Source organism: Callorhinus ursinus, unplaced genomic scaffold, assembly GCF_003265705.2.
Source record: "Callorhinus ursinus isolate GAN/ISIS: 27379988/994484 unplaced genomic scaffold, GSC_fseal_2.0 scaffold22, whole genome shotgun sequence".
Classification (NCBI taxonomy): Eukaryota; Metazoa; Chordata; class Mammalia; order Carnivora; family Otariidae; genus Callorhinus; species Callorhinus ursinus.
In genome coordinates this window covers 25849625-25863801 of record NW_027397084.1, presented here as the reverse complement: position 1 = coordinate 25863801, position 14177 = coordinate 25849625, and the positions used below count along the sequence as shown (strand labels likewise).

At 43.1% G+C, this 14177-nt stretch overlaps 1 protein-coding gene across 2 annotated transcripts in view; it reads right to left on the bottom strand.

Annotated features, from left to right (window-relative positions):
* KCNQ5 (potassium voltage-gated channel subfamily Q member 5) overlaps window positions 1-11803 on the bottom strand; it is a 496856-nt gene extending 485053 nt beyond the window's left edge. For both annotated transcript variants that reach the window (XM_073905221.1, XM_025890338.2), the window contains exon 1: window positions 9664-11803. In XM_073905221.1, coding sequence (XP_073761322.1) covers window positions 9664-10070 — 407 coding nt within the window. In that variant the 5' untranslated portion in view covers window positions 10071-11803. The remainder of the gene's footprint in view (window positions 1-9663) is intronic.
* Window positions 11804-14177: the final 2374 nt, after the last annotated feature.

Genomic DNA, 14177 nt, shown 5'->3' with positions numbered 1-14177 from the left:
GGGCAATTTTAAGACTTCACTCCCTTATTTTCTAAGAAATCTAAGCTTAACTAAAACTCCAAGAAAAGCAGAGTTCTCTAACCCTCACATCTTTCTGGAGGCCTCTGTTAATTACCGCAGAACAATGTGTAAATTCGGTAGCCCAGTCTACTTATGCAGTGCACTCCTGGAGCTTGTAAGCAGTTACAGGGTCAACGCATCACCTGATTAAGAACCCGAAGGGGTACGTGCACCCCAATGTTTATAGCAGCAATGTCCACAATAGCCAAACTGTGGAAAGAGCCAAGATGTCCATCGACAGTTGAATGGATAAAGAAGATGTGGTATATATACACAATGGAATATTATGCAGCCATCAAAAGGAATGAGATCTTGCCATTTGCAACGACGTGGATGGAACTGGAGGGTGTTATGCTTAGTGAAATAAGTCAATCAGAGAAAGACATGTATCATATGACCTCACTGATATGAGGAATTCTTAATCTCAGGAACAAACTGAGGGTTGCTGGAGTGGTCGGGGGTGGGAGGGATGGGGTGGCTGGGTGATAGACATTGGGGAGGGTATGTGCTACAGTGAGCGCTGTGAATTGTGTAAGACTGTTGAATCACAGATCTGTACTTCTAAAACAAATAACGTAACATATTTTAAGAAAAAAGAAAAAGAAGAAGATAGCAGGAGAGGAAGAATGAAGGGGAGTAAGTCAGAGGGGGAGACGAACCATGAGAGATGATGGACTCTGAAAAACAAACTGAGGGTTCTAGAGGGGAGGAGGGTAGGGGGATGGGTTAGCCTGGTGATGGGTATTAAAGAGGGCACATTCTGCGTGGAGCACTGGGTGTTATGAACAAACAATGAATCATGGAACACTACACCAAAACAAATGATGTAATATATGGTGATTAACATAACAATAAAAAATTAAAAAAAAAAGAACAGACAGGTTTAAGAGGAAGAGAATTAAATTATACAACATGGCATAAAGATATGTTCAAAAACACCATTCCAAAAAGACAGATGCATGGAGAGGAAGGAAAAAACAAACAAACAAAAAAAACTAGGGGGGAGAGGGAGAACAATGGGACAAGTGGGAGAGAGAAAAGAAGAAATATCCAGAAAAAAAAAATGTATATATAAGAGGAGAGAGAGGGGGAAGCATGGAGGAGAAATGAAATGTATTTATATTGGTGTGAAGAAAACAAGTGTATTTTATTTTTTAGTTTAAAGAAAGAAAATTCTATAAAATCGGTTTGGAGTAAATGGTTCTGTGTTCAGCCATTATGAAACTTAAAAGAAGCAATTTCTGTTATTTTAAAATGAATCTTAGATATTCTGCAGTGATGGTATAAATTAGAAATCTAATGTTCATAGGAAATGGTACTAAGAAGTTATAACAGCAATTCGGGTCTTCAATACAAGTTGCTGTACAATTTAAACTAGGAGAACTTAAAATTTGTGTTTGGAAAAAAATAGATTATAAGATTCAAATAGTCCTATTTGTAGCAATAGGCAGGAGAATTTCAATTAAAAATAAAGAATGAAAATCTGGGAGATACAAAAGAAGGTACTTTGGTTTCTTTAGACGGAAATTATTTGTGAAGAATTTGGTAAATGATCCAATTTGAAGACAATGCAAAAATGTAATTAAGGGCTAAAGTAAATGGTCCAAATAATAAAAGCTATGGGAGCTTAATAAAGGTAAGGAAATAAGCCAGAACTATCAAGAAAAACTTTATGGAAAAATTACAACTCAAGTTGGTTAGAATTTGAAGACAGAGAAACAAACATTTCTACTACTGCTAAATTATATGTAATTCTCTGATACTAGGTCATAAGGGATTTTAACTATTGTTCATTTTCTTCAACAAATATTTATTGTGCATATACTATATCACTAAGAGCAATCTATATGAGACCCAAAAGCAGTTTTTGTAATCATGCTATCTGACAGGAGGAGCCTTGGGCCCACAGGTATCATCACAATCAAGATATAGTGGCTAAGAACATGGGCTCTCAGCCATTCTGCCTTGGTATAAAGCCCTATTCTGCCATTAATTCAGTGGCTGACCTCAGACAGATTACTGAGCCTCTCCCTACCTCAGTATTCTGATCTGTTAAAGGGAGATGGTTACTAATAGTATCTTTTAGGGCTATTCTGAGGATTAAAAGAGAAGATGTGCATAAAGCACTTAGAACAATATCCAGCACACAATCAATAATTAAAATGACAATTGGCTGGTGGTATACAATCTTCTTTCTTATATCCTCTCTTGCTTTCCCCCTTAGTCTTATATTTCCTTCTAGCTAGTGTTCCCATCTCTCTTATGTTCTTGCTAAACTAACTGAATATATGGCTTACACTTGCTGTTTCCTCTCTTCATTTCTAATTCATTTCTCATTTAAGAGTATTCTGACTTCTGCCCTAACCACTTCACTGAAAGTGAACAATTGGTGAGTTTACAAAATCACTGAGGGCTTCCACATTGCCAGATCTAATGGTTACTCCACGGTCCTTTATCTTACTAAATCACTGTCTACATTTCGTAGTTGACTCTTTTTTGCAATATATCCTTGGTTTCCATGACCACCTGACCATCTTTTTGTCTAGTGTTTCCTTACACCTTGCTGTCTATCCTATTTAATGCCCCCTATTTCCTCTGCTTACCCTTTATATGTTGGTATTCCTTAGGTTTCCATCCTTTAGCTACCGTCCTGTCTCTTTACATGCATTCGTTGTATTTTGAACTCTTATCTACGCTTTTATGTCTTTTAAATCTTTATTCACAGCTGCTGGAGATATATAGTTGGAAATCCCAGCCACAAAAAGTTCAACATCTCCAAAGCTAAATTCATTTTATCACCCCCTAACATTCCACTCACCCTGTTGTTCCATCTGTTTTTGTGATCTCAGTTAATGGTCCCCCCCATCTAGCCAACCACCCAAACCAGGAATCCAGAAATAATAAATCTCTCTTCATTTTCCCATAATTCACTACATCATTAATATATTTCAACTCCATCATCATGTTTTTTCTCCATCTTTACTACCATTGCCCCAACCCAAGCCCAAATTATCTCTCGCCTAAATTGAAACAACAGTTTCAAAAGATCTCCTACCTCGTTTGTTCCTTTCAAGCCAGTATTAATAATAGAGCTGACAGAGCGATGAATCTAAAATGGAAATTCAATATCATTATTACCTGCCCAAACCCCACCTACCTCAAAGACTGCCTATTACCTACAGGATAAAATCCTGGGACTCTAACATAGCAATATAGCCCCCCACTACGTTATTTCTATTTTTCTCTCTAGTTTCAATGCCACCATGCCAAGTGTGGTTATATGCATATATAATATATATGATGTTGTAATACGTTGATGGAATATTATTATGTCTATTTTACAGATTAAGTAGAGAGCATTGGCAGTAACTTGTTCATAGTCATCAAATCAGTAACACTCATAATTGAATCCAAATGTAATCATATTCCCTAATGGAATTTCCTTGAGGTCAAGGGCCACATCATTCTCTTTTTTGAACCACCAACATACAGCACATTAACTGATTCACATAATGGCTATTAATTAAATATTATACTGAATTGACTTAAAAAAAAAAGAGAGAAATACTAACATGATTGTAAAAGATCATCCTGCCACTGACTGAAGGAGTAGAGATTCTAGAATTACCTCACTGGTAAATGGAAGCAATGAAGACTATGACTGAATTTGTAAAAAGTGTTCATATACATTGAAATAGCTTTCAAATTATGATACAATCTCCATATTACCAAGAGTAACTTTAAGATTCTTTTTATTTTTAAACTGCATTTTATTCAAGTGTCTTATTTACTTTTAGAGGAGCAAAAATAAATGCAAATATTTACATTAACAAGTTCTCTGCTAAATGATACTCTGTGTGTATATACATATTGTGTGTGCATTTGTACAAGTGGAATATATGTGTGCATATATATACATATATAAAAGTTCAAACTATTTTTAAATTTAGAATTAGATGACTTCAGTAACATTTAGGAAACTTGTTCTTTGGACAAACTGATAACAAAGGATCAAAAGAATAAGCCAAAACTCTGAGACCCATCAAAGAATTTTAGTAGTTATGGAAAAATGCAGTTATATGGCCAATCTGTCTCCCAGGTTGCAACAAAATAAAACTTCAAATGGCATGCTTGTAAATAGTTGAAGAAAAGGAAATTAAAATGGAAACATCTACAAATCATTAAACATAACTATGAACTGTGGCTATTCAACAATTGGACTTTAAGTAGTTTCACACCACTGGGATAGGATAAAACATGCTCTGCTGGCATTTTCATCTGCCAAAATAGCCATTTGCAATTAAAAATTAAAACTGGCACCATTTCTTTGCAAGCAATTATCAAAAGGCTGCTGGCATCTTCCTTGTTTATAGTGTTTCTTATATCAAGATTTCATTCCATTTTGAAATATTCTTTTCTTAGATTTTACTTCTTTTAGGCCATAATACTCCCAATACTCATATTTTAACACTTTCAACATTTCTAATTGTAATATGATCCTCAAACACTGCAGCATTGTTTAAATTTCTGAAAACAGACTGATTTGAAGAATATATGCAGCATTTTATGTTACCATATTAGCAAGGTATAAAGCACTATAACTTGTATAAGCCCTCTCTACAGATAAGGGAAGTGATTTTTAAGGAATGCAGGAGTAAAAATAAAATGCAAGCATCAATTTCTATGGACAGAGACTTAATTCCGAATAGAATATATATGTAAATAATAAGGTCATTCATTGGGTCTAATTGAGTCCCGACACAGGGAGTTATCAACAGTGTAAAATCTTATTTTCCACCTGAAAACCAGTGGTTGTTTTGGAGATTGGGGGTAACAGTAAGTGGATCAATCTGTATGTATGGGCATCTTCTATGTGGCAGAACTGTTCTAGGTGCTGATGATATGGCAGAGGACAAGATGGAAAGAGTCCCTGCCTTTAAGGAACTGGGTAGAGACAGGCAACAAACTATTACTCCTCCAAGCCTAGGAGGGATGTGTTCTGTTAACTCTTTCGAAAGATCACTTTGGTTACTATGTGGCATGCAGGCCTCGGTCAGGAGTTAGGAGTAAAGTTAAAGTGACCATTTAGGAGGTGGTCCTGCAACTCAAAAATGAGGAAGGGAAATGCTAAAAAAAAAGATCAGATCCCTTCTCATTACAAATACACCTTCCCTTTATGATAGAATGTTAGACAATTTGTAGTATCCTCAACCAACTTGGCTAGATCACACACACCGGACACTGATGTGCCCATTTCACAAATAAAGATTCGGAGACCCAAAAGAGTAAAATGGCTTATTCCAAGTCACAAAGCTAATTAGTGGGAAAGTTGGAAGCAAAGTAAGGGTCTCCTACTTCTAGCCTCCATACCCTCCTCCTCAAAATGAATCATCAGTATCTTCTAAGAAAATCCAAAAGATTTAGTAGTTCCATCAGCTTTAGTTCACTCTGAAACTCCTCTATGAAAGGCTTCTAAGAAAATTTTACTTACTCATTAAACAAGCATTCATTGAGGGTCTACGAGGTACAAGGCATCTTGCTAGGTGCTTGGGATTCAGAGATAAGTAGGAGATTTTCTGTGTGGGAAGTTTGCCCTCCTGTGGGAGAGCCAGGCTAAGTAGCTCACAGTGAAAACAGTGGGACAAGCACCATTACAACGACATCCTGAAGTGCCATGGAACCTAAGACAGGGGGCACCTAAGTTATTCTGGCAGTGGGGAGATGTGCCTAAGAGGAAGTGATCCTTAAATTGTGTTTTGAAGAAACAGTGGGACTTAGCCAGAGTGCACGGAGTGGCAAGAATTAAAGGAAACAGCATGAGCAAAGGCACAGCAGTGAGACACAGGATGGAGTAACTGAGTAAGGCTGGAGCCCAGAGTGTACATTAGAGGTGAAGAAAGAAAGATGGACAGAGGCCATGTCATAAAGTGTCTTGTGTATTGTTTCAAGGAATTTGGTTAACTTACACTATGGTCTCCACTTTCCCAACTCTTAACCTTCCTCAATCCACTTAATTCACATTTATGACCCTCACCACAAAGATTATAGGTAAGGGGATGATATGACAAGATTTACATTTTAGGGAAAACACTATGGTGCCAGGGTGGAAAACTGGAAGGCTGAGAACAGAAGCTGGATGATTAAGTAGGAGAATATTACAAATAATCCAATGGAGGTATACAAAGAAACAGGGATAGTAGCAACAGCAAAAGAGAGAGGGAATAGATATGAAAAACATTTATAAAGTGAATACACAGAATTTAATGATCATTTGGATGGCCAGCAGGAGCAAGTATGACAAAGATAAAGGCATCAAGGATGACTTGCAAGTTCTTAGCTTGGGTGACTGGACTATTTCTTCTAGTTTAAAATACCTGTAAGTTCTGATCCATGGCATTATACCAAGCAAAGATACACTGGACAAAGTGAGGAGCTACATATATCTGCCACCCTGTTTCCTATGCCAGAGCCACATTTGTTGCATCAATGCAAATTTATATATGAAGCCCACCAGGTGTTCTACTACCACCATTATTCTTCTAAACTTTTCCTAAAAAGAAGATGAATTTAAAATGGACAACCAACCTTCAAAGAAATATGCCACCTCATATTTGAATAGCTCATCTATTAAACTGAAGAACAGCTGAAGACAGGAAATGAGGAATCACAGCTGTCTGGTAAATCCTAAAGAATAGTAAGGAAACAGACTCTCCTAATCCCCTCTAATTTATAAAGATTGGAAGAACGTATTTGAAGTAGGTCATCTCTTGTTCTTGCCAGACATCTCATCAGTAGATTAGGATATTTACACTTGAAAATTCATTTTATACCATTAAAATACCATTATAATAATGATTTTTCCATATTTAACAAAAACTTTTCTTTACCTGAAACATAACTTTAAACACATTTTTCTTGCTTCTTGGCAGTGAAAACACTGGTCGACCACGTAAATCCATCCCTGAAGTACCTCATTAATCACAGTGCACTTGTTCTTGGCAAGAACCTTAATGTGCTACAAAAACTGTTATTAAAGTAAGATTTGGGGATTCCCATGCTGGCAGGGAATTAGTTACACTGCTTTAGAAATTGTTTTCATATAATTTCCTTTATTATTAATGGTCTTGTTAGACTTACAGCTCAAAATAACTTTCCTTTATTCACTTAAGTGTAAAGCCTAGCTTTCTAAATAAACTATAAGCAGCAATTGCAAAGATGGCTTGTCCCTCAGGGTGGGCTATAGTTGTACAGAATCCTCCCAGAAGATGATGCTATCTATTCCCTCTTCCTGCTAATGTGGATCTAGCACCCCTATCTAATTGCTCAAGCATTACAGTTTCAGACTCTAGAAATGTATAAAGCAAAACTTCCTACCAGCACATGGTATTGACAAGCACATAATTTATTTCGTATCTCCCACTAAACCCATGGATAGGCTGATAAAGTCTGGTGAGCAGAGAACTATCTAAACTTGAGTCTCTTGAAAAATCACTTGTTAAAAATTTTAAATTCTGTAAGGCCACAAAAATCTGTTAAACACTAACATATTGAAGAGAAAATGTTGTATTACAATAAGTCCTCATTCATGTTCAAGGGCAAAACTTAGGAGATGCAAAGCATGAGCATCAGCCACAGTTGTCTCTCCAAATACGTAATTTACCAAAAATTAAAACTCACAAATGGCATCATATTGTAAATTCAAATATACAAATATTCTGAGCATACTCTTGTAAAAAAAAAGTCATTTTCCATACAGTATATATTTTGTTGCCAAACTGAGCAAAAATCGTTATTGCTAAATGTTTTAGTAGATCCTGACAGGTTAAAGTAATTTATCAGGTTCAGTAGGTAACAGGATTAATTATATGTATCAACTCAGAAAGGGCAAACATGAAAAAAATCTGTAGTATTTCTCTATGTCTATCATTTATTACAGAAACCACATCTAAATCAATGAGAATCTTACAGTAAGTGAATAGTAAAAGTTATACCGTTTGATGTAATAATGATGCTATACAACGTTCTCCTTGTGTACACTGTAAGATGGAAAGTTGGCTGGAATATTCTACCTAATGCTACATATACACATCAATCTGAGACTGTAAAATTTTCCAGACACCAGAGCCCCACAGATTGTAGACTCCACCAATTTCCTGACTCCTACGTGGTCAAATTCCAGGTTCACCTATTTACAAAACCAGCCCCTTCTTCCGTGTTATTTCAAAAAGTGCTTCTGGTGTTGACGCCAATCCTCCATCCCAGGTGAGAGCTATGTTTGGATGACATGCCTCATTTCTAAAAGAAACCTAGTTCATGTGTTCAAAACCTATTTTACTAGGAAACAAGGAAAGGAATAGTGAGTGCCTGCAACTTTTCTCTACAGGTCTCCTAAGGCTGATGTCTTTATATTTCATTTTAACATAAAGAAGCAGGAAAAAAAAAAACTAGGAAGAGATGGGAAAAAAATAAGAAAGGAATAATTAGGATACAACAGCATAAAAACCACCTTAAAACATCCAGATAAACCTAGCTCTAACAGGAGATTGAATGAATGGACCTTGTGGGAAAAACAGTAGTAAACTTTAAAGCCACTGAAAGGTTTTAAATGCCTAAGGGAAAAATAAACATTTGCTTCCAATCATTTTCTCATTAAGCATTCTCTGCTAGATGGTGAAGGCTTACTTACACACACACACACACACACACACACACACACACACACACACACACATTTTGACTCAGCGGCACAAATGCCTACTTAACCCACTGCCTGATCCCTGTCCCAGGTGGCCCCTTTGCGCGTTTGCTATTGCACTTTGACCCGGGCTCCTGAGCCCCAGGCTCACCACTGGCCTCTGCCACTGCGCGGGAGCATCACCTCGCCCCGCCCAGCTCGCCTTTTCTAGACCTTGGCCACCTCTGTGACAGGAGGGGCTACACGCACTGACAGATTTTCCGTTAGTGGTGGAGGTGGCGGCGAGGCGTGTTTCCGGGCGCATTTAAAACCTAGCTGCTCTCCCCACCAAGTAGCAGCTTCCCCAGCTCCGCCCCAGGGCTGAGGACCCAGCCCTCCGTTTCTCCTCTCACCACCCCGTCCAACCCTGCCATCTCCTCCTAACCTCTCCAATACACTCTCACAAGCCTCACACCGGCGCACGTCCTCCCTTTGCCTTTCCCAGCTCCTGGGCGCCCCTCGCGGTTGAAATTTACGTATCTCGGGACTTAATCGCTCCCAATTATCCGCGCAGCCTAAGTCCCAGGTCTGCCTGGCTCTTTCCTTCGGTGCCTAAAACTGCGGGGCAGCTCATTGGGTGTGTTCGGGGAGACAGTTGAATCTGTAGAGGTAGAGGAGGTGGGGCTCAGGGAGGTGGAAGGCTCTAGGAGGAAGACCATAAACACGTGCAAAGAAATAAAAGCTACCACGTGTGCGCGCGCGAGTGTGTGAGATTGTGTGTGTGTGTGTGTGTGTGTGTGACTGTGTGTGTGTGTGTGCACGCGCGCGCCGGACCAGGGCGTGGGCGCAGAGCGCGTCCCAGGGGACCAGGCATACAGACCCCCCGGAGCGGGCGTGACGGGGGGCGCGCGGGGGCCGCGGGTACTCACACGAACGCGTGGTAGATGAACGCCCAGCCGCGGGGTCTCTCCAGCACGTTGTACAGATAGTTCTGCACCCGCCGGTACTTGACGTTGCGCCGGCAGCTCTGGCTACTGGTGTACGAGAGCGGCTTCCCCAGTAGGCTCATCCGGGCCCCCTGCTTGCCCCGGCGGCTCTCCCTCAGGCCGCCGCCGCTACCGCCGCCGCCGCCACCGAGCGCGGCCGCGCGGGTGCCCAGCAGCAGCAGGCCGTCGCCCCTGGCGGCGGCTGAGTTCAGCAGCACCCTGCCCCGGCCCGACTCCACATCCTTCATGCCGCTGCCCAGGCGCCCCCCGCCCGCCGCCGCCGCCGCGCCGCTCTTCACCCAGAGCCCGGCGGCGCCGCCCTCCTCTCCTCCCGCGTGGTGGCGGGGCATGGCATCACCACGGGCACTGCGAGGGGGGCGCCAGTGCCTGTGGCGGGGGCAGCGGCCTCATGCGCGCGGGCGGGTTTCGAGGAGGAAGCCGCGGCCGACGGAGAGCCCGCCGGCCCGCGACCTCCGAGATAGGGGCGGGGAAGCAAGCAGCCAGCACACCGCCGGGGCTTCGGGGTGGGGGCGGAGAGGGGTGTGCGAAGGAGGCCCAATTTCTAGCAGTCTTTAGGTCCAAATTCAAAATCAGGACCTGTTTGGGGGCGTCACTTTGAGAGGGTTTCTCTTGCTCCCTCTTATTCCCGCAGCTATCACTCCCTCCTTCCCAAGTGCCCCCAAGGCTGGACCCGTGGAGTGCGGGGCGCTCGGAGGCGCGCTCCCACGCGCGCACACCCAGCCCCAGGCTCCCCCTTTCTTCTCGCACTCGATTCCCCACGCCCAGACTGCGTCCGCCCCCTCCCCCAGAGGGGACGGGGCTCGGAAGCCCCTCTCCTAGGCGCGACTTTCTTTAGTTCTCTCGGGGGCTTGGGAGCTGTCCGTAAGGTAAGTCGGTCTCGTGCCCTGAGGAGAAACTGGAGATGCAGGTCTCTGCTCACTCCGGCCGCTACGATGCCGCGCCAGGTCCCGCCATCCTTGCGCAAGGGTGTGAGCGGCAACGGCCCCGACCTGCCCTGCAGGGCGACGCTCCCCGCAGTGGCGGTCAGGTTCCCGCACAGCTGGAGGGTTCCTGCCAGTTCAGTGTGCAGACCCGCAGGACACAACTCCCAAGCCGGAGAGGCGGGGAGCGGGCATCTCCCCGCGGCTCACTCCAGCTTTCGGGCTGTGACTTTCCATCCCAGCATCAGGTAGCAAGCCATCGAGTAACTGGACATCCTTCCTAGCCCGGGGGGTGGAGTGTGGGGAGGGCATAAAAACTACAAAGTGGCTCCTCCGCGGTTAACGAGTTGCCCCGGGGCTCCGCCTGACAGCGGCGCGAAGCATGGGAGAGCGAACTGGGTTTCCTTAGTCAAGAAATTTCCATTTAAGTCCGAAAAAGTCATAAAACTGTTAAGTCTCGGCAGTGGCAGCGGCGGGCCCAGCGTCTGGGAGAAAAACCCCGGAGGGCAGGGAGCCCAAGACACCAGCTTCTCGGGGTCCTCACCCCACCCCTTGTAGGCTGTACCTTACACGGTGAGAGACGTGTGGCGAGTTAGGACTGGCTGAGTCTCCCACCACCTCTGACATTCGCGACCCAAAGCGTGCGCGCCCTCGGCGGGGAGGGAGGCCACGGTGCCACTGGCTTCGGCCTCTGGCCTTCAGCAACACTGCGTTATAAAGCACAAGCAGTTAAACCTCACAGTCAGTGTGGGGAAACTGAAAGGAAGCCGGGCTTGGAAACTTCTTCCAACAGCGTGGATTCTCCCCCCACCCCCACCCCCCACCAAAATACGAAAGAAAACAACCAAGTTAAACTGAAGGAAGAACTAAGGTTCCACCACAAAGCCGGAGCAGGTAGAGATTTCCTTCTAGAAGCCTGAAACCGAGGCAATACTAAAGCAAAAGTCTTATTTCAGCTGTCTCCGCCCCTCAGAGATACTCTCTCAACTCCCTCCGGTACACACACCCACGCCCGCGGCAGCTCCTTTCCGCCTCTGGCAGTAGCTCCATTTAAATGCTTTACTTTTACTTTCTTTTACTTTGTATTGTTCGCTCTTATTTGCTTGAAGCCCTCTCGCCGGCCCCTGGTCACCCGCAGGACCCTGCTTCCCTCCCTCCTTTTCCCCAAGCCTCTCGGCGGCTGGCACTAGCTGGGAGCCGCTCGACGCAGCGGGCAGCCGTGCCACGTGACTGACTGTGCGCCAAGCACCAATACCCAGAGTCACTCTCTTTTTCTCCTAATACACTTCACACCCACGCACTGTGGAGGTGCGAGAGATTGCTCCGTGCCCTGCTATTCGAGGCGGATGCAGAGAGCGCCTTAGAGCGAGCTCTCCAATCCTAGAACAGCACGAGACCCCAGCTGAGGGTGGGGGGGGTTTGCGGTTGCTATATTTAGACTCCCCGCGGAGTTTTTGTGCAGGGACTTTCAGGGTGAAAGATCTAGAGACTTAAAATGACTCGTGTGCACGCTTTAAACTTGAATATCTTGGCTATTCTGCAGGCGAGAAAATGAAAACCATTTCCTCTTAACCAAGTGCTTTTCCTTCTTGCCATCTTTGACTACCACCGAGTAGGTCAGGGTCGCTTCCACCTCACTGGTGCGGCTGGGCCCAGCGTGCAGGCAGGAAGTTTTGGGAAGGTGGAATCCGGACAGGGTTCTCTCGAAGAGAACCTGCTGCTTAATTTCCCAGTGATGTTTTCCTGGAGGTGCAGCAATAATATCAGTGAACCCGTGATGTTGATTAAGCAAATGACATGAAACTTAAAAAAAAAAAAAATCAGATCTAGTGATCAGTAGCTGTGTAGAGCTGCTTTAATGGTTTACACCTTTGGGATCTTCTAGGGTAACCTCCAGTTAGAGAGCTAGTCCTGGTAAGGAGATCTGCCCAAGAGTTCACAGCAGGTTAGTATGAGGTTTGCTGGGAATTCAGAAATCTCACCTCCCAGTTCAGTATCCCATCAAGGGGTCAGTCTTCAACTCCAACTGAGTTATGTACATAAGAGCACATGGTTTTATTTCAATGTGTCTATCAACTACTATTCAGAAAGAGGCATTTAGCTGCAAGCCCTAACCTTCCTGACCCTGAAGACTCTGGAAGGAAAAGCCAAGTGAGGCTGCATGGCCTCTTCTACCAGATTCTCTCTGTGTGTACATTGCTTCCTTTACTACCTGCTAACTTCCCCCAAAAGGCAGGAATTAACTGTGGGGGGGAAAAAAGTATTGTCATCAAGCTTTTTCTGTTGTTGTACCTTTGAATACAAATGTTGCTAGGAAACTGCCTTTTATTTTGCTGAAATATTAAAATCCAGATAGAAGAGAGGATGGCATATTGTGCAAAGTAAAACAATATAGGGTATATTCTGTGCATAACAATTACATTAGAGCATTATAAAGAGATATAAAAGGCAAAAGACAACCACTTTTTCCTAAGGTAAATGTTTATTCCTAGTGCAAAGTGTGAATTGATTAGCCTTCCCTATCCTTTGGAAATGGGTTTGCTTTTAACCATTCATTCTCTACACATTGTAAGATGCCTGCCTGAATTTGTGACCTTGGAAACTTGTGTTCTCTGAGGTCTACATGGAGATGGTTTCAAGTGAAAGTAGTTACCAGAAATATTTTATTTCAGTGTGTTTTCTAGCCCATTGTGTTTTTCTTCTGAAGGGTACTCTAAAATAACAGTATTGAAAATTCCGTACAAGAGCTAGGAGATAGATGCCCTGGAAAGACTTTTCAGGCAGAACAACTAGATTTGAACTGTTTTCACAAAAGGTCAGTGATCCCATTACTCTCCCCCTCTTTCCTTTTTCTCTATGACTTTCCATCTTCCCATTTGCCTCAGCCCTACCCCCTCAACATACCTTCCCATCAGGTCATGTTCATGGTTCATCTCAACTAGTGAGTGATACAAATGCCACTTTTGAGTGATGTGGGTACACTCTGATCCACTGTGAGATTCCTGGGTCAACCATGGTAGTAATGATAAGTAGAATCCTCAAACCTTAAGAGCCAAAAGGAAATTTACTGAGGAAGAAATGGAAATCCATTTTTTGGCTGCTGTTCAGTGACTTGCTCAAGGCTTAGCTATTTGTCTTAGAGGCCTAGAGGTACAAGTGAAGTCTCCTAACTCTTGAATAGAATGCCCTTTCAGCTATACCATCATTTTTCCTTAGCTTTTATTTCCCTCCCATCAGATCATAACCAAACCAATAAGCATAGCAACTATAAATGCATTTGTTATGGTTACCTCCTTTTATTATTTTTAATGTATTTGTATTGTGGTACTGGCTCTTTCAGAGAGACTCTGCCCCTGGGATGCAGAAAGGGTGTAGGTGGAGTGTATGTGGGTGTGAAGAGAGGCCGGTAGGGGAGCAGACAAAGAATGGGGGAAAGACTGAAAAGGGTCCATCCATTTTCATCATAGCAACTAATCAAAATTTATTTTCCTAGGAATTACTAAAATAATGTGCTAA